The 18,918-nt window shown below is 43.6% G+C and overlaps 1 protein-coding gene across 7 annotated transcripts in view; it reads left to right on the forward strand.

Annotated features, from left to right (window-relative positions):
- SRGAP2 (SLIT-ROBO Rho GTPase activating protein 2) overlaps positions 1 to 18,918 on the forward strand; it is a 252,984-nt gene that overhangs the window by 198,045 nt on the left and 36,021 nt on the right. For all 7 annotated transcript variants that reach the window (XM_023186951.3, XM_023186952.3, XM_023186953.3 and 4 more), the window contains exons 11-13: positions 6,405 to 6,489; positions 9,839 to 9,866; positions 11,728 to 11,752. In XM_023186951.3, coding sequence (XP_023042719.1) covers positions 6,405 to 6,489; positions 9,839 to 9,866; positions 11,728 to 11,752 — 138 coding nt within the window. The remainder of the gene's footprint in view (positions 1 to 6,404; positions 6,490 to 9,838; positions 9,867 to 11,727; positions 11,753 to 18,918) is intronic.

Below are 18,918 nucleotides of genomic sequence, written 5' to 3' on the forward strand. Positions count from 1 at the left end.
GAAGGAAGGAAGGAAGGAAGGAAGGAAGGAAGGAAGGAAGGAAGGAAAGATTAAAAAATAAATAAATCTACTGGGCGTGGTGGCTCACGCCTGTAATCCTAGCACTTTAGGAGGCCAAGGCAGACAGATCACCTGAGGTCGGGAGTTCAAGACCAGCCTGATCAACATGGAGAAACCCTGTCTCTACTAAAAATACACAAAATTAGCTGGGCATGGTGGGACATGCCTGTAATCCCAGCTACTCAGGAGGCTGAGGCAGGAGAATTGCTTGAACCCGGGAAGTGGAGGTTACAGTGAGCCAAGATCGTGCTATTGCACTCCAGCCTGGGCAACAAGAGCGGAACTCCATCTCAATCCATCAGTCAATCAATCAATAAATCCAGAGAGAATGGGTAGCTCACAAAAGCTGGACCCACTGCTCTGGTTACTGGGTCTCTGGCCATAGGCTGCTTCTCTACACACTGTGGAAGAAGCAGAGGTGAAGGGAAGGGCTCAGGAATAGCTCAGCAACTTGCGCCTCTTATTTGCCCTCAGTGGTGACATGTTTCCTGATTTTCTTGGCTCTGTGTTTATTGCTTATCTTCTGTAACACATAGTTCAGCAATGTCTACTCTTTACCCGTTGCCTTTTTTATTGTGATTGTTAAAAATCAGTATTTTTAAAGGATGCAAAGATTTAAAAGGGTATACAGGAAAATCTACTATAAAGTTTCTTTTCATTCCTGACTCCTCTTTCCCCTCCCCTCTGCTGGTGGTTGAAACCAGTTTCTTCTGTGTCCTTCCAGAGATACTCTGCATGGACAACAACTGACGTTTCTGTAAATACCCTTTAATGCAATAAATTATATTAGAAATGTAATGAAAGAAAATGGAAGTAAATATAGAAGTATACCACTTATACAGTTCTTCACTTTTTTAACATTATTTATCTTGGATCTTATTTTTATGTTAGTCCAAAAAGATCTGCCTCCTTTTTAAATGGCTGGACAGAATTCCACTGTATGAATATGCCATCATTTGTTTAGCAAATTCCCTCATAGGCAGTGATGCTTGCTGTTTAGCCAAGGCTTACCAAAGCTTTATAAGGCTGGCATTTTCCTAAGTATTTCCTTTGTTTTTTGGAGACCAAGCCTTGCTCTTATTGCCCAAGAGCCCAAGGCTGAAGTGCAATGGCGCAATCTGAGCTCGCTGCAACCTCCACCTCTCAGGTTCAAGTGATTCTCCTGCCTCAGCCTCCCAAGTAGCTGGGATTACAGGCACCCACCCCCACACCCAGCTACTTTTTGTATTTTTAGTAGAGACGAGGTTTCACCATGTTGGCCAGGCTGGTCTCGAACTCCTGACCTGGTGATCCGCCCTCCTCAGCCTCCCAAAGTGCTGGAATTACAGGCGTGAGCCACCACACCCAGCCTAAGTATTTCCTTTTATAGGGAGTTGGAGAATTAGGTTATTGTATGGGGATAGAGCAGTGAAGGGGTTAAGGATCATGGCTGATAAGGTAACAAAGCTAAACAGTCTGAATTCTTAGGGACAGGTTCAGGGAAGGTAATAGAAGAGGAAGCAATGCCTTGGCCACTGGCACACTGAGCGACCACTAGACTTGGAACCTGTGGTCTGAGATCTTTTTATCTTGGTGTTTTCTTGCAGGCCCTTGGTAAATGTGTGCTGGCGAGTACAAATGAGTGAAAGCCCCTGTGCTGTCAATTAAACTGGGGAGACATGCTCCATTTAAGGTTTACTCTATTATGTATTCTATCTGACAGCTGCTTCCTATTTTAAAAACTGATGGGGAGAAGGGGAAATGTCAGCATGCCAGCATGGTGGGGAAACAGCCACTATAATGACATCTGTATATCTCTGAGCATGGGCTGGGTAGGTGTACTAACTTTTCCTGCCTTGCTGCAGTGGATACTTAGGGTCTTAGGTTCACGCAGATTAAGTACAAAGCATAGGCAACATCCAGTGAGTTTTATACCCCCATGGTAAGAGTGTATTTAAAGGGAAGAGGCTTTTAAAAATGAAATTTGAAAAGCATTCTAGTGCCTCTTACTACTTTTTTTTTTGAGATGGAGTCTCGCTCTGTCGCCCAGGCTGGAGTGCAGTGGCCGGATCTCAGCTCACTGCAAGCTCCGCCTCCCGGGTTTACGTCATTCTCCTGCCTCAGCCTCCCCAGTAGCTGGGATTACAGGCGCCCACCACCTCGCCCGGCTAGTTTTTTATATTTTTTAGTAGAGACGGGGTTTCACCGTGTTCGCCAGGATGGTCTCGATCTCCTGACCTCGTGATCCTCCCGTCTCGGCCTCCCAAAGTGCTGGGATTACAGGCTTGAGCCACCGCGCCCGGCTTCTTACTACTTTTTTAAGGCCCAAAACCTTCTGCTTTCATTCTGCTTTTATCTTAGCACAAAGCAAAGACACTTAGGGAAGGGATGCTTTTAGGCTCACTGAGGAGGTGATTCAGGTATAAGGAACACCTTTTTGAGTGCCTGCTCTATGCCAGGCCCTGTGCTAATCACAGTAATGCTTATTATCCAATTTCATTCTCACCAACCTTGTGAAAAAAATATTATTCTCATTTTTCAGATGGAAAAACTAAGACTCAGGGTGTTAAATGATTTGCCCAAGGTTAGAAGAGTTAGTAAGTGGTAGGAGTAGAATATTCCAACTCATGCTTTTTTCATTGTAATGCAACTAAAACGTCTATCAAGGAGGGAAGGTGCAGAAAGAAAAGTTATTATATTAATACTTTTCAATAAACAAAACTCACTGCTGACAGTTAATATCCAATTAAGGATTATTAGGAAATGAATTAATGAGTCATAAAAACTGAGTTGAAGTTTCACAATGGCACTAAACAGAATGCCCAATAGACTGTTTGCCGCCCTTCCTACTTTTTGAAGAAATTCTCAGTTTTGATTATTTTGAGTGTGAAAGTTGTTGGGGGTGGGCACTGGTCAGACTGTGTTTTAGGAACTTGATTTTATTTTGGTGATACCTAGAATAAAATATTACCCGTTCTTTTGCTCCTTCGTTGAGGAAAACCCCAGGTAACCGCATTGATTTTGGGTGTTTGGTGAAGGAACGAAAAAGAATTACCTAATATTGGAACATGCCCTAAGTAAGGAAAGTGATCCTCGTTGCCCAAGGAAGGAATTTTGAGGTTGGAGATTATAAGCATCCCTTTTTCTGGCCCCCCTCTTCTCCAGAAATCATTAAAAACCACCTATTCTTCCCTTGCCTTCTTCAGCGGTCTCAGCTCCTTTGTCTGTGTGTCTGTCCAGCAGCAATAGAAGCCTTCTAACTCACTTCCACCAATTAAAGACAAGGTCACTTATCCCCAGCAAGTCTCTCATATGGATAAATGCTGACTTATGGGTGGGATGGGGGAGTGATAAATAAAATAACATGCCTGCAGACTCTGAGATGCCTTTACCTTTCCATACCTGGCTTACCTGGATGGAAAACTCTAACCGTGGTTTCCACACCAGTATTAGGGATGCAGTTCATACCTCGACACAGTTATGATCCTTCAGGATTTAATGGAACCCGAAGAGGTAATCCATCGTACATCTTGACGAGATTGTTATTTATTTTAATGGTTCATCAAGTGACAGCCAGAGTTAACTAATGAATTGTGAACATGAGTTTAAAAAATGATTTCCGGAATCACAAGTAGTGAGAGGAAGGAATTTGCATCCATCTCCTTTAAGAACTATGGCTGTTTTCTGAGCAGTCTGGTCTTGTTTTGAAGGTTACAGCTTCTTGGTGAATTTTCCTCATTAGGAAACCTTTAGAGTCTCCTGGGATAACCTTCCAAAGAGAGAGGCTTTTGAGGCTTGCATTGTTGGCAATGGATATTTCCTGAAGGCTTTCCACCTCTGGGCCCTAAAGTACTGTTTCAAGTCCACAATTAGGCATTGGTTGGGGATTCGGATATTACCCCAGGAAGAATGACAGCAGGTGAGCTGGCATCTGGAACAGATGGAAAAGGGAAGGTGACAACAGAGCCTCTTTCCTTGCGGATGTTCTTGTACAAAAGCATAAAGGGACAGAGGGAACAGATCATGAATAAGGCAGTAGAAATGATTTGGAGTAAGATTTGGTTTTGGCTTGTTTTATTTTTAACTCAGTGAGTACGGGCACACTAGGGGCTTGGTTTGTGACTGCTGAGGAAGGGTCTACCCAGAGGAGAGTGAGACTGCTCATTCATTTATTCATCATGCATTTATTGAGTATCTGCTATCTGCTAGGCATGGTACTATCAGGGGTGCAAAGAATAATGAATGACATGGTCTCTGACCATAGGGAGGAAGCAGTCTGGAGAAAAAGACACATGAGTAATAAACCCTCTGTGACAGGGCTGTATGAGAAGTGCTGTCATGGAGATTTGCATGGTACCCACAGGACCATCTGGCTGAACATGGGAGGTCTAGGTACTGCGTCCCAGAGAAAGCAGATTTTTCTTTTGTTTTTAAACAAGAGAAAGAATCAGATGCAAGCTCTTAGTTAAAAGTTCACATTGTACAGAAAAGTATAGAGTAAAAGTAACTCACATTTGTTCACTTTTCTTTTTTTGTTTGTTTTTTGTTTTTTGAGACGGAGTCTTGCTCTGTCGCTCAGGCTGGAGTGCAGTGGTGTGATCTTGGCTCACTGCAAGCTCCGCCTCCCAGGTTCAAGCAATTTTCCCGCCTCAGCCTCTCAAGTAGCTGGGATTACAGGCACTCACCACCGCGCCCGGCTAATTTTTGTATTTTTTGTTAGAGATGAAGTTTCACCATGTTGGCCAGGCTGGTCTCAAACTCCTGTCCTCAACTGATCCATCTGCCTCAGCCTCCAAAAGTGCTGCAATGATAGGCCTGAGCCACCGCACCTGGCCCTGTTCACCTTTTCTTTCTATCACTCTTAATCCTAAGTGAAATCAAAGGTTTGATGTATAATTATATGTTTTACTTAATGTACATTAAAAGACAGACAGAACTATTACCATTTAAAGTGGTGCATCCACCTAACTACCTCAGTGATCTCACATGTCACCAGTAATTCACGGATCACACTTTGGGAAACCTGGCCATTTGACTTCTGAGTTCAGACGTAGGCAGATAGCCCCTGATCTGGAGGATGAACCACTGCAGCAGGAGGCGATCAAGGCAAACTAAGACCCAAAGAATGGCTGTGGAGGAGAGCGGAAAAGAAACTTTAAAAATCCAAAGGCCTTGGGTTGGGCCTGACACTACCACTTGCTAGCTTGCAACTCTCAGCAATTTATTTGATACCTCCCCTCCCCTGAGATCATCTTGTCTGTAATAAGGAAGTAATATCTTCCCTATGTGCTGTGCAGTTATTTATTGTAAGAGTCAAATGAGAGAATATGTGGTAAAGTGCTCTAAAACCTGCTATGTTGCTGCATGCATAGAGCGTTAATACTATGAAGTTTAGTTCTTCTCTCCTTCTCCTGCTCTGTACCATGATGGATGGGACATTTTGTCATAATGGTTAAGAGCATGCGCTGTATTGTCAAACTGCCTGTATTTGGATACTGACTTTACCACTCACTAACTATTTGACCTTGAGCAACTTAATTAAACTCTCAAAACCTCAGTGCTCTCATGTGTAAAATGGAGATGATGATGATGATGATGATAGTTCCTAGGGTTGTTTTGAAGATTCAGTGAATTGTCTGGGGACATACGGTCTCTCACTGGGCAGATTAGGGTTGAGAGAGAACAAATCTGAAAGTGCAGTACAGCAGTCGTATTTTGACTGTGAGAGCAGGTGGGATCACGTTTGTGTTTGGACCTGGATGTGTGTATGCAAGTGGGGGATGGCAGCCCCTTCCACTGAGTGCTCAGAAATCCAAAGCTTTCCGTAAAGACTCCATGCAGAATAGAGAAGGAAGCTGTTGAGGATATGGCTCAAAGATGCTCCACATCCCAGGCTTGCAGCTGAGGCAGGGGCTGAGCCTGCCATTGGCACTGCTCCTGGTGTGATGGAATGCCCCCCCCCCCCCACTCCTGCCGAGAGGCCAGGGCAGGGCAGGATGTCAGTAGAGGTGACAGATAGCAGGTATGTGTCCTCACACCAAGAAGATCAGGGCTCAATGAGTTCATCCACCCTCCCTGCTCTTCCTCAGTGAAACTGCGGGAGAGGGGCTGTAGGAAACAGTTTCTTTATACTGGCCATCATGGAACTCCCAGAAAAAACATGGAGAAGGATATTAATCCACCATGAAAATCAGCAGCTGCCCATATGATCAGTGCCTTAAAGAAATTAAAAAATGGACTGGTGGAAATTGAGTCAGAAACCAAATGACCTCTGTAAAGGGGAATTGTTCAGCTGAGCGTCTGTGATTTTTTTTTTTCTTCTTCAGGATCTGATTGCTTTTTTTCCTCGTCCTCCTCTCTTACAGAAAATGAAAGAGTACCTGGAGGGCAGGAACCTCATCACCAAGTTACAAGCCAAGCATGACCTTCTGCAGAAAACCCTGGGAGAAAGTGAGTGTGGGAACCCTCTGCTGGAGGCTTGACAGTGAGGCCAGCTGGAGCTTTCTTGCTGAGCACACGCCTCCATCCTCAGCCAAGTGGACCCGGTCTTGTTATATGAATGCCTTTCTTTTCCCGGCTTGTTTGATGTGGAAGCACATGCCCCAAATGACTGCTTGAGTAATGGGAAAAGGCCAATGCTTAATGAAGCACTAACGTGTATCATCTATTTGTTTAAATGGAGCGTGCCTGCTCTCCACCCAGTCCCCCCACCCTTGCCTCCTCTGCCACTTCAGGGTAGAGAGGCTGAGGGGTTATTTATTCTCCAGACACTTTGTTAAAACTTCTAGCTCCTCTGTGGCAGCACTGAGACTGGAGCAAGAAGGTAGGGAGCCATGAGATGAGATACGCAGCTGCTGTGAGAGGAGAGAATTCTCAAATGCAGGAGATGGACAGACTGCCGCTTTCTATAGCTTCCAGAAAGAACGTCAGTTGCCTTCTGCTTTGAAAGCTCTTAATGCTGTTTAAGTGGCAGCCCTCTCTCCTGTGGCTATGCTGAGGCCGTGGTGCTGAATGGACTGTCTTGTCTCATGGAATGATTTTAACCAGACCCTGGAAAGTAGCAAGGCAGAGAACTGGACTGGCACTCTGGACTTTCTCTCCTCAACTGTCAAACAGAAGGTGGAGGTTGAAAGAGAAGCTTCCCCAGGGTTTTTTGGCACCCTGCCCAGATTTCCTGCCTAGCTCTCAGCATCCTGTGATTAATGGGATTCCCAAGTTGGGGATGCCTCTGAATGCCCCACACCTCCTCCCTGTCCCACTAATCTCCTCACTTAAAGATAGGAGGGAGAGGAAGGGAGAAGCTGCAGGGAATATGGCTAACTTCAGTTACAGGCAAGCCTGTACTTGCACAGAGATCTGACATTTTAAAATAAATTCTTGAGCACTCCTTAGACGAACTGCAAAGTTTAGGAAAGTGTGCAGTACTCCTTGGCTCATTGGCCCCAGGAATTGGAGCCTCACTTCTTATTATACCAGAGCCTCCTACCCGCCTTTTTTGCCCTGTCCTTTTCCTGCCTTGGATGATTTCCCAGATGATTAGTTTTTTTTCTCTAATCTTTTATCTAATGACTTTTTTTTTTTTTTTTGAGATGGAGTCTCGCTGTGTCACCCAGGCTGGAGTGGAGTGGCACCATCTCGGCTCACTGCCAACTCCACCTCCTGGATTAAAGCGATTCTCCCACCTCAGCCTCCTGAGTAGCTGGGATTATAGGCATGTGCCACCACGCCTGGGTAAGTTTTGTATTTTTAGTAGAGATGGAATTTTGCCATGTTGGCCGGGCTGGTCTCAAACTCCTGACCTCAGGTGATCCACCCACTTCAGCCTCCCAAAGTGCTGGGACTACAGGCATGAGCCACTATGCATGGCTGATCTTACGACTTTTTTTTTTGGGATGGAGTCTTGCTCTGTCGCCTAGGCTGGAGTGCAATGGTGTGATCTCGGCTCACTGCAAACTCCACCTCCCAGGTTCAAGCAATTCTCCCGCCTCAGCCTCCCGAATAGCTGGGATTACAGGTGCCCACCACCATGCCTGACTAATTTTTTTGTATTCTTAGTAGAGATGGGGTTTCACCATGTTGGCCAGGCTGGTCTCAAACTCTTGACCTCAGATGATCTGCCTGCCTCAGCCTCCCAAAGTGCTCGGATTACAGGCATAAGCCACCATGCCCAGCCTGATCTTATGACTTTTAAGGCATTTTCTTTTATGTGAAGAAAGCCTGTTAGATAATTTCTGTTCTCTCTTCCTCACCACCAAAAGGACTCAGACTAAACAAGTTCGGGCACTGAGGACCAAACTTTGCTTATAGAAAATCCTTACTCTAGGGTTATCAGATTGCTCCATGGAGAATCAAGACAGTCTAAGCATAGTCCATAAGTAAGACAGAGAGCAGGGCCTTGGGGTCATACAAATGCATATGCGCTCACACTTGTGTGTGTGAGTGAATGGGTTTACTCACACTTTTATGCACTAAATGTGCTACTATGGAGGAACGAAGGCTGACCATTCATTAGTGCTGCAAATTGCCTTAATCTAAAGATGACAAGTTCTAGCAATAAAGAAAAAAACAAAACTGTAAATCTTTATGTGTACAAGTCACACGTCCCTGCCTTCTGAATGTATTTGTCACCATAATGCAGGAGTCCCTTGTTCTTGCCATAGAGGGATAATTGATGTGTATGAATATTCCAGAATGGAAATGGAACAGATGTTGAAAATAATGGCTCAGAATAAGATTTTTGCACATAAGAGCTGAGCCTTTGGTAACGAGAGACAGTTAGAGGTGGGGGATGGCATCGCTCAAGATGAGCTGAACTATAAGCAACAATTACCAACCTTTAGCGGCAAGGAAAGGCCCTACCCTTCCTCCCCCAGCCCTTGGAGTTGCCTTTGCAAGAGCTTGGATGGGGAGGAGTATGGGAGCTGATTTTTATTTCCCCGGCTCAGCACCTGCTAGGGTTTGCCCCTGGTTTAAATAATGCAGGTCTAAAACAGATCAAGCTTCATTAACTGTGGATCCAAAGAAAGCAATATATATCACATCATTTCCCATGTAGACATGCGTGTATATTTTTTTTAAAACATGAGAATACTTCTCATGAACTTGAAGATTTTCAGTTTCATTTTTTTAAAAGCTAGCAATGACCCATTGAACTCCTAAGGCCCACTATTGGATTGAGAACCATGATTTACTAGTAGTATCAACATTGTATCTCCCATCTCCCTTGCCACCTCAGTCAAACCTAACAGGAGAATTTACTATGAATCTCAAGCTAGATTATCCATATCTTCTCTGTTCTGTCCCGCAAACAGCTCCTCTTGTTCTCCCAGCCTCCAACTCTGTGTGTGTGTGTGTGTGTGTGTACACTCAGGAGCAAGTAAACTTGGCCTTCCACCCCATCACACACACATCCAACATAAGAGAAGCTGAATTTCATCTCTGGGAGGGCTTCTAATAATTTGTTCTATTAAGTATGATTTGTGTTGCTACTGTTCCACTACATCTATCCCTATGTTCCCATTGGGAAGCAGAGTTGGCTCTAAGGTTTAGGGAGACCGACCTGGACTGGGAATCAGCATCAGAAATAGTTCTTGCCCAGAAAGAGGGTCTTGGTGCTTTCTCTTCTTTCTCTCTCTCTCTCTCTGTCTCTGTCTCTCTCTCTCTCTCCTCTATTTTGCTACACACTGTTTGTTATACTGTGGCTTCTAGGGGAGATAGGCATGGTAGTTAGTAGGAGTGGGTCTCCCTCCTTCACCCCTTCTCCTTTAACATATGCTTTTTGCCTTTGTCTTTCCAACAGGTCAGCGGACAGATTGCAGTCTAGCCAGGTGAGTGTGGCCTGGGACAGGCCTGGGAAGGGATAGAGGCCTGGGGGGTAGAGCAATCTTAGTCTGGGAGAGAGCCAAGGAGTTGAGTTGTAAAGGCATTGAATGACTTCACAGAGCAATGGCTTGGGGTGGGGTTTGTTTACTTCCCTTTGCCTTGCTGACCCCATCTGATCTCAGATAGAAATGGGGTTTTCTGGGACTTCGAGAAGGAGCTAAGCAGAACTGAGTGAAAGGAGTTGTCATTTGCTGAAATTGTACCAGAGACCCCCAGACGCCACTGAATTGCAAGGAACATAAACATTCAACTGTAGAGGATTCTGGTAACCTAACCTTAGCTGCCAGACTTCAACATAGGGGCTGCGGGGAGTCTTTGACCCAGAGAAAGATCAGGAGATGGCATTTGATTTTTTTTTTATGCCCAGAAAAGACGGCAGCCCCTAATTAGTAGTGACTGTTGCTGGATAATGAAATATTATATTGCATTGGCTTGCCAGAGAGCATTGGTAGAAATATTTGCCTGATGTACAAGTATGTACCCCTCCCAATCTTTCCCCACCTTCTCCTTCCTCCTCCACCCCAGCCAAATATTTTCCCTCAGTCACAGTGCTGCTATGAGAAAATTTGTGAGCTGTTGGAGAGCAAGGTATTCATTCATCCAGCAGTTCTCAGATGCCTAGAAATGTGCTTATTTAACTAGAGAAGGGGCTTTAATGGGTTGGACTCCTTAGAGACTCCTTAGAGATATAATGGGTTAACCCATTATATCAACCACTTATATCTGCCAAAACACATAATAATCATGAGGCCATTTACAATTATAGGCTCATTATTTAGAGATAGCTTCATTTGACTTTCATTGTTTTGTCATTGTGAATTACAATAAAGATCCCATTAATATACCAGTCTTGATGACTGGAGGGAACCAGATTAATGGGATTCTCTGGAACACATCTTTTTGGTGTTAAGAGTCTTAATGTAAGTTCACCTGAGCTTCTGAGTCTGTGGAAAGCTCTGTAGGACTGAAAAGAGCTGAATTGAATTTCCTGGTGCTGAGTTATTTTGCTGTGAGACCTTGGGCCATGCTTTTCCCCTCTCTGAATTCTGGTTTCCTTTTCTATAAGACCAGAGCACTCCACTAGATTCAAGGAGCTCTAGGATTCCAAAAGGGTTCCTCAGGAGTGGCCTGGTGGCAGGAACAGAGCAGTGACCAGCAACCAGGCTCTGGTCCCATCCTTCACTCAGAGCAGGACAGCCCTGCCTCGGTTTTGGTGTTGTGCCTGTGAGTCAGATTCCCTTTGAGAAAAGGCTTCTGAGGCTAAACACAGATTGGAAAACATTGACTGAGAGGATCCTCAAGGTTCTTCCCAAACTAGATGTTCTGCACTCTAAATCCAGAAAAATTGTTCCCTGTAAAGATAGCAATCTTTAAGGATTTCCTAAAGAAACAAAACAAAAATTGTAGCATCCTTTGGTGTTTCCTAGTGTCTCCTAGCAGACAAAAAAATCTTCTTATTCTCTAACCCAAATATATTTTACTACAAATTGAACCAGTTCTCTCCTATTCTAATTTTGAGTAGTGCTAGACATTAAAAGCAGGGACGTCTGTGCTTTTGTGAAAAAAAAAAAAAAAAGAGCTTTAGTAGGCTTTATTGTGGAAGTTATTTATCAAGTCTCTTAGCCATTTCTGGGACTGAACTGAGTGATGCCACATGTTTCATTAGCCACCACACAGATTGTTTTTAATTATTAAAAACTTTACTTCTGGGTTTAAGACTTGTTGTTTATCTCATTCGTCCCACTTTTCTCTTTTTCTTCCTTGTTGCTGGATTGGTCCACTCTGATTCGGCGGGATTGGTCACAGGCGCAGCTCAACTGTGAGGAAACAGGTAAGGGCCCAACCCGGGCCAGGCTGGTCTGGCCTGAAAATATAGTCCATCCCACAGGCATTTATTGAGCGCCACTGTGTGCAGGACTGACACCTCTGACTTCATGCCTGCATTTGGAATGTATCATTTAGTCATAGTACATTTAATTGTGGCAATATCATTGATTTAACTAGTTGGAGTGCCCATAGTCTTTTTGACTTGTTCCTCTCCTTTTCTAGTCATTTATCCTCTTGCATACTAGGGGTTTGGTTTGATTGGTGCAGATTGTTCTAGAACTGCCCATGGCATCCTTTTCCAAGACCTCAAAAGAGGCTTGGCACTTCCTGCATATGTGCTAGCATATCAGTAACTCACAGCACCTAATTAGCTAGACCAGAGAATCTCGCTTTAAGTTGGCAGATTTTGTTTGATTGTTTCTGGTGGCGTAGTCATTCTAGATGGATTCCTAAGACATGCTAACAGTGCAAAGATTAAGTCTGGTCTGGGAATGATAGGCAAGAGCCGTTTGACTCTGCAATTTGGTGCATGATCTTCAGTGTTGTATTAAAATCTGCCACTGGGCAGCCAACTCTCATTACCCATATTAGGAGGGATCTTAGAGAGCTGTGGCATGGATAATCCACATCAATGGATAATCTAAACAGCACTTGTGCTTGTTTAAAAAAAATTAATTGAAATATTTTTCACAGTAGCAAAATTGACTTCCTAATTATACTTTATGGCAAATACTGAAATGATTTTATGTCCCCTAAGCTCATACCAGCTATGCAGTAGACAGCAGGGAGGGCAGGTGGAGAGAGCTCAGAAATATCTTTGTGTCTGCTCAGGGGAAAGCTAATCCAGGCTTTAAAAAATCATTTTGGGTAATTCTCAGTGGCTGTAGCCACAGGGAGATAATCGAATAAAGAGGGCGCGTGGTTTCTATGGTGTTGGCATCCCCACCATTTCTTCAGCTCATCTGACTGCTCTGACAGGGTGGACCATTAAGCTGGGGAACTTGGATGATACAGGCCTCGCTTGTCTTAGCTTTGCTGTCACTGTTTTTCCCTTCTCTACTTTGGATCTCATCTTAATGAGAATGCCATCAGATGCAATTACACATCTTTTTAATTATAAAAATTTAATTGCAACTCTCCTCTCTCTTTTTCCTCTATTTCTTTCTTCTTCCTCTTTCTTCCATAATTTCATTTAAAACTAGAGAGGAGTGGAGTGACTCCTAGGGATAATTTAGTGCATTTAAAATTAATAGTGCATATCTTGCAGAGGGAGCAAGCCATTTTCTCTTTAAGAAAAGAAATGAACTTGAAGTTTGTTCTTTTCAGTTCCTGGGTTGAAACCAGGCATCTTGCTTATAGCTGGAGCATGTTTGCAAGGGGTTTGCAACCTCTACTGTGGCTACAGGAGTGCCAGAGACATCAGTTTGGCAGGTGCTATGTGCCCTTGGTTGGGCTCACCGTTGGAGGGGAACAGCACCCCTCTGGTTTGCATCCTGCTGCACCTAAGCAGTTGCAGGCAAAGTGTGTTTGCCTGGTGCTAGATTTGCATAGGAGTTACAGGATATACCAAAATCCCCAATCAAATAAAGATCTTGTTTTCATTTGGCTGCCCCAGTTTCTCTCTAGCAGTTCAAATCTACTAGTGGATCAGCAAAAAGTTTTCCTAAGATGGTCAGGAAGGTAAAATAGATAGTAAGTTACTTGGAAGGTGAGTAACCTTGTATAAGTAACAAAGAAGTAATTATTTGTTTATGGCAAATCAGGCAAACAAGAGGAAGAAGCTAGTAGTTTTTGTTTTTGAGGATCCCTAATGTGTTCCAGTCATTTTTGACCCTGTCAAAGACTAGGTTTAAACCATCCCAGACCTTTTTTAAAAAGGAGACAGTCCCACTGCTGCTTCCAGGCCTTCCCTGCTCCCTGTAAGCTCAGCATTATTTCTTTCCTGGCCATGACTTCATATCTTCTTTGTTGGCCTTTCTCCATTCCTCTAAATTGAGGCATTTCTCCAGGGCTCTGTCCTCTCACGATGTCTCTCTATATTCTTTCCCTTGTCACTCTTGTTCCCTTAGATGAATCTTTCTCTTCTTCCCTAAGCATTCTTTTGTTCTATAATGCTGTCCTTTTGAGTCTTTGGATATAACTCCTGAGTGATTGACTAGACATTTATGCTTGAAAGTTGTGATAGCACCTTCTACCTTCAGCATCAGTCTCACCCTCCCCCATCACATTGTGATTTGCATAGCCCCTCTCCTCACTTCTCTGTTTGTGTTCAGGGGAACTCCATTCTTCACAGTCTCTGAGGCCCCAAATCTTATCTTTGATGCTTTTTTCCCTCATTACTCACATATAATCTGTTGTAAAGATTTGTATTTTCTCCCTTGGTAAAAAAGAAAATTAACAAATGTAGTACAAATAAGTACCTAAAAAACTCCAACCCTCTTAGTCATGTGAAATTATGCCAGATAATGCATATTCACAGATTTTCTGGCCACCTTTCTGATTTTTTTTTTTTTTTTTTTTTTTTTTTTTGAGACAGGATCTGGCTTTGTCACCCAGGCTGGAGTGCAGTGGCACGATCTTGGCTCCCTGCAACCTCCACCTCCTGGGCTCAAGCAGTGCAACCACCACAGCCTCCTAAGTAGCTGGGACTACAGGTGCACACCACCACGCCTGGCTAATTTATGTATTTTTTTTTTTTATAGAGACCGGGTTTCACCATGTTGCCCAGACTGGTCTCAAATTCCTGAGCTCAAGTGATCCACCTGCCTCGGCCTCCCAAAGTGCTGGGATTACAGGCATGAGCCACTGCGCCCGTCCCTTTCTGATTGTTTTCTCCTGCAAATCACTGGACCGCTGCTTTACTATGTTTTCCAACTTAGGCCCTACCTTTCTCCCTCTACTTTTGGTTTAAAGCTCCCTTAATCTGATTGGATGAGAATTTGGCCTGATTCCTTAAAGGCCCCTTCTAACCCTAAGATTTCATGACCAAAAAAAAAGTATATGAGGGAATTAAACTGACAAGCGTTTCTAACATCAGAGGAGGAAAGAAGAGAAGGAGAAAGGAGGAGACAAATAGTGCATAAAAACGTAGAAACTGCTCAGTCAGGGCTCACACCTATAATCCCAGCATTTTGGGAGGCTGAGATGGGTGGATCACCTGAGGTCAGGAGTTTGAGACTGGCCTGGCCAACATGGTAAAACCCCGTCTCCACTAAAAATACAAAAATTAGCCAGCCATGGTGGTGGGTACCTGTAATCCCAGCTACTCGTGAGGCTGAGGCAGGAGAATCACTTGAACCTGGGAAGCGGAGGTTGCAGTGAGCCGAGATCGTGCCATTGCACTCCAACCTGGGTGACAAGAGTGAGACTCTGTCTCAAAATAAAATAAAATAAGCTCAGTCAACTCTATACAAAGGCAATGGTGAAGTGCTGGTCTTCGTAGCACCACAGGAGTGCACAGGCACATCCCAGGGAAATTAATTTACTCATTGCTCAGAAACACTACAAGGAGAGAGGAGGATGGCAGGAGTGTTCAAAGCCTTTGTGACTTTGTCCATTTTATGCTCCTACTGGACTCTTAGACTCCACTGGAGCAGTGGGGACTAGAAAATGCTTGTGCAGTAGGACAGGTCATCTGTAGCCCACCCTTGTCTGCCACAGATTATCCATTGGGAGCTGCATGTGAGTGCTGCTGGTAACCACGGACATGCAGGTTAATATTTTTCTTGCCCTGTTTCCTGCCAACCCTTCGTACTTACCTTTACCGCTGATACTCCATTTCCTGCATATGCCGGCCAAAGTTTGTACTCACACAGTTTGTTGAAGCCAGTAGCCTGTAAGCCTTCCAGCTTTTCTCCCTCTAGGTCATAATATATAAACCTAGGACCAACAAAACTATGCAAACACTCATGTCACTATCTTCATTATCTCTGCTGCTAGTATTTTTAAATAATTTTTATTAATACATAGTAATTGTACATACGGGGTACATGTAATATTTTGATACATGCATACAATTTGTGGTAACCAAATCAGGGTAATTAGGGTATCTATCACCTCACATATTTATCATTTTTTGGTGTGTGTGTGTGTTGGGAACATTCCAAATCTTCTGTCTATTTTGAAATATCCAATAAATTATTGTTACCTATTATCATCCTACTGTGCTATCAAACATTAGAACTTATTTATTCTAACTATTTTTATACCCATTAACCTCACTGTTTTTTTTTTTTTTTTTTTTTTTTTTTTTGAGACAGGATCTTGTTCTGTTGCCCAGGCTGGACTGCAGTGGTGCGATCTCAGCTCACTGCAACCTCTGCCTCCCCGATTCAAGTGATTCTCGTGCCTTGAAAATCCCAAGTAGCTGGGATTACAGGCGTGCGCCACAACGCCTGGCTAATTTTTGTATTTTTAGTAGAGACAGAGTTTCTCCATGTTGGTCTTGAACTCCTGACCTCAGGTGAACCGCTTGCCTCAGCCTCCAAAAGTGCTGGGATTACAGGTGTGAACCACTGCGCCCTGCCCAACCTCACTTCTTTTTCCTTTTTTCTTTTTTCTTTTTTTTTTTTTTTTGTGATGGAGTTTCGCTCTTGTTGCCCAGGCTGGGGTGCAATGGCACAATCTTGTCTGACTGCAACCTCCACCTCCCGGGTTTAAGCAATTCTCTTGCCTCAGCCTCCCAAGTAGCTGGGATTACAGGCACTTGCTGCCGTGCCCAGCTAATTTTTGTGTTTTTAGTAGAGACAAGGTTTTACCATGTTGGCCAGGCTGGTCTTGAACTCCTGACCTCAGGTGATCTGCCCGCCTCAGTATCCCAAAGTGCTGGGATTACAGACATGAGCCACTTCACCTGGCCCAACCTCACCTCTTAACCCCCCACTCCCCACTACCCTTCCCAATCTCTGGAAGCCATCGTTCTACTCTCTGTCTTCATGCAATCAACTTTTTTAGCTCATGCATACACGTGAGAATATGCAGTATTTATCTTTCTGTGCCTGACTTATTTTAATTAACACAATGTCCTCCAGTTCCATCTATGTTGCTGCAAGTGACAGAATTTTATTCTTTTTTATGACTGAATAATATTTCATTATGTGTATATACCACATTTTACCCATTCATCCATTGATGGACACTTAGGCTGCTTCCATATCTCGGCTATTGTGAATAATGCCACAATAAATGTGAGAGTGCAGTTATACTGATACTTCAGTATACTGATTTCTTTTCTTTTGGATATATAACCAGCAATGGGCCTGCTGGATCATATGGTAGATCTATTTTTAGTTTCTCGAGGAGCTTCCATACTGTTTTCCGTGGTGGCTGTACTAATTTATATCCCTGCCAGCAGTGTACAAGCATTCCCTTTTCTCTGCATCCTTGCCAGCATTTGTTATTTTTTGGCTTTTTGATAATTGCCATTTTAATTGGGGTGAGATTATTTAAAAATTTGCATTTCTCATGATTAGTGACATTGAGTGTTTTTTCACATACCTGTTGGCCATGTGTATGTCTTCTTTTGAGAATGCCTATTCAAACCATTTGCCCATTTTTAAATCAGATAGTTTGGTTTTTTTGCTATTGAGTTGTTTGAGTTCCTTATATATTCTGGTTATTAATCCCTTATCAGATGGATAGTTTGCAAATATTTTCTCCCATTCTTTAGGTTGTCTCTTCACTCTGTTAATCATTTCCTTTGCTATGCAAAAGCTTTGTAGCTTGAGATAATCCCATTTGTCTATTTTTGCTTTTGTTGCCTATGCTTTTGAGGTCTTACTCAAAAAATCTTTGCCCAGACCAGTATCCTTGAAGCATTGCCCCAGTGATTTTTTTTAGTCATTTCATAGTTCAGGTCTTACATTTAAGTCTTTAATCCATTTTGATTTGTTTTTCTGTATGGTGAGAGATAGGGCTCTAGTTTCATTCTTCTGCTGTTATTATTTATAAATGAGAAATGTAATAACAGAAGTCTGTAAACATAAAAAGACTTCCCCCAAACTGAGCTTTTTTTTGGCATTTTTATAGTGGAACCCAGTTTCTTCCTTAGAATAAGGAAGAGAAGACAAGGATTCTTCCCCTGAGATCACGCTAGCCTAACTTGCCAGTCAGTGATGCTGACAAGAGGGCAGACACTGGCTGCTGTAGTTGGAAAGATGGAGGAAACAGATGGGTTTAGGGGTCATGAAGATGAGCATTTGGGTCGCTGAGACCATCCTGACACCAGCTCCACTTTGGCATATACAGTACTCCCTTTGGTGTCATCTCTGGTTCCCAGAAAGCTTGAGAGCTAGAGGCTAAGTCAGCTCTTCTCTCAGCCTGACTTCTTTGTGAGACCCAGCTGCTTGCCTAATAGTGGCCAAACCCTATGGCTACAGTAGCAAATTCAGAGCCATGGGAGGGATCCACACAAACCTGTCAAACGGGCAGAAGCTACACAGACCCATCCCACTTGACAGTCCAGTCTCTGTCCTGAACATCTAAAGCCCTTTCTAGTTAAGTTCGGGCCCCTCTCCCTGATCTCTTTCTTCCACACAGCTGAATTATTGTACATTCAGCTGCATTATAAAACCCTACTGGTTTAGGCCAGGTACCATGGTTCATACCTGTAATCCCAGCGCTTTGGGAGACTAAGGCAGGAGGATTGCTTGAGGCTAGGAGTTTGAGACCAGCCTGGACAACATAGCGAGACCCTCTGAAAAAATAAAAATGTGCTGGGTGTGGTGTGGGTACCTGTAGTTTCAGCTACTCAGGAGTCTGAGGCGGGAGGATCACTTGAGACTATTTGCTCAAGGTTACATTGAGCTATGATCACACCACTGCACTCCAGCCTAGGCTACAGAGGGAACCCCTGTCTCTAAAAACAATAAAATCGTTTAAAATATAAAATAAAACCCTACTAGTTTTGAGTAATACTTGGTATGTACACCTGTCAATGTTTGCTGAACTACTAGGGTGCAGTATGGGTAGTGGTCTCCGAGGGAGATTGCCTGGGTTTGAATCCTGGTTTTGCCACTTGCCAGCTATGTGACCATAGCAGCTACTTAACCTTACTAAGCCTTCATTTCTTCATTTTTCTTTTACTTTTTTGAGACAGCGTCCCGCTCTATCACCCAGGCTGGAGTGCAGTGGCTTGATCTTGGCTCACTGCAACCTCTGTCCTCTGGGCTC

The sequence above is a fragment of the Piliocolobus tephrosceles genome, chromosome 1 (assembly GCF_002776525.5).
Source record: "Piliocolobus tephrosceles isolate RC106 chromosome 1, ASM277652v3, whole genome shotgun sequence".
Classification (NCBI taxonomy): domain Eukaryota; kingdom Metazoa; phylum Chordata; class Mammalia; order Primates; family Cercopithecidae; genus Piliocolobus; species Piliocolobus tephrosceles.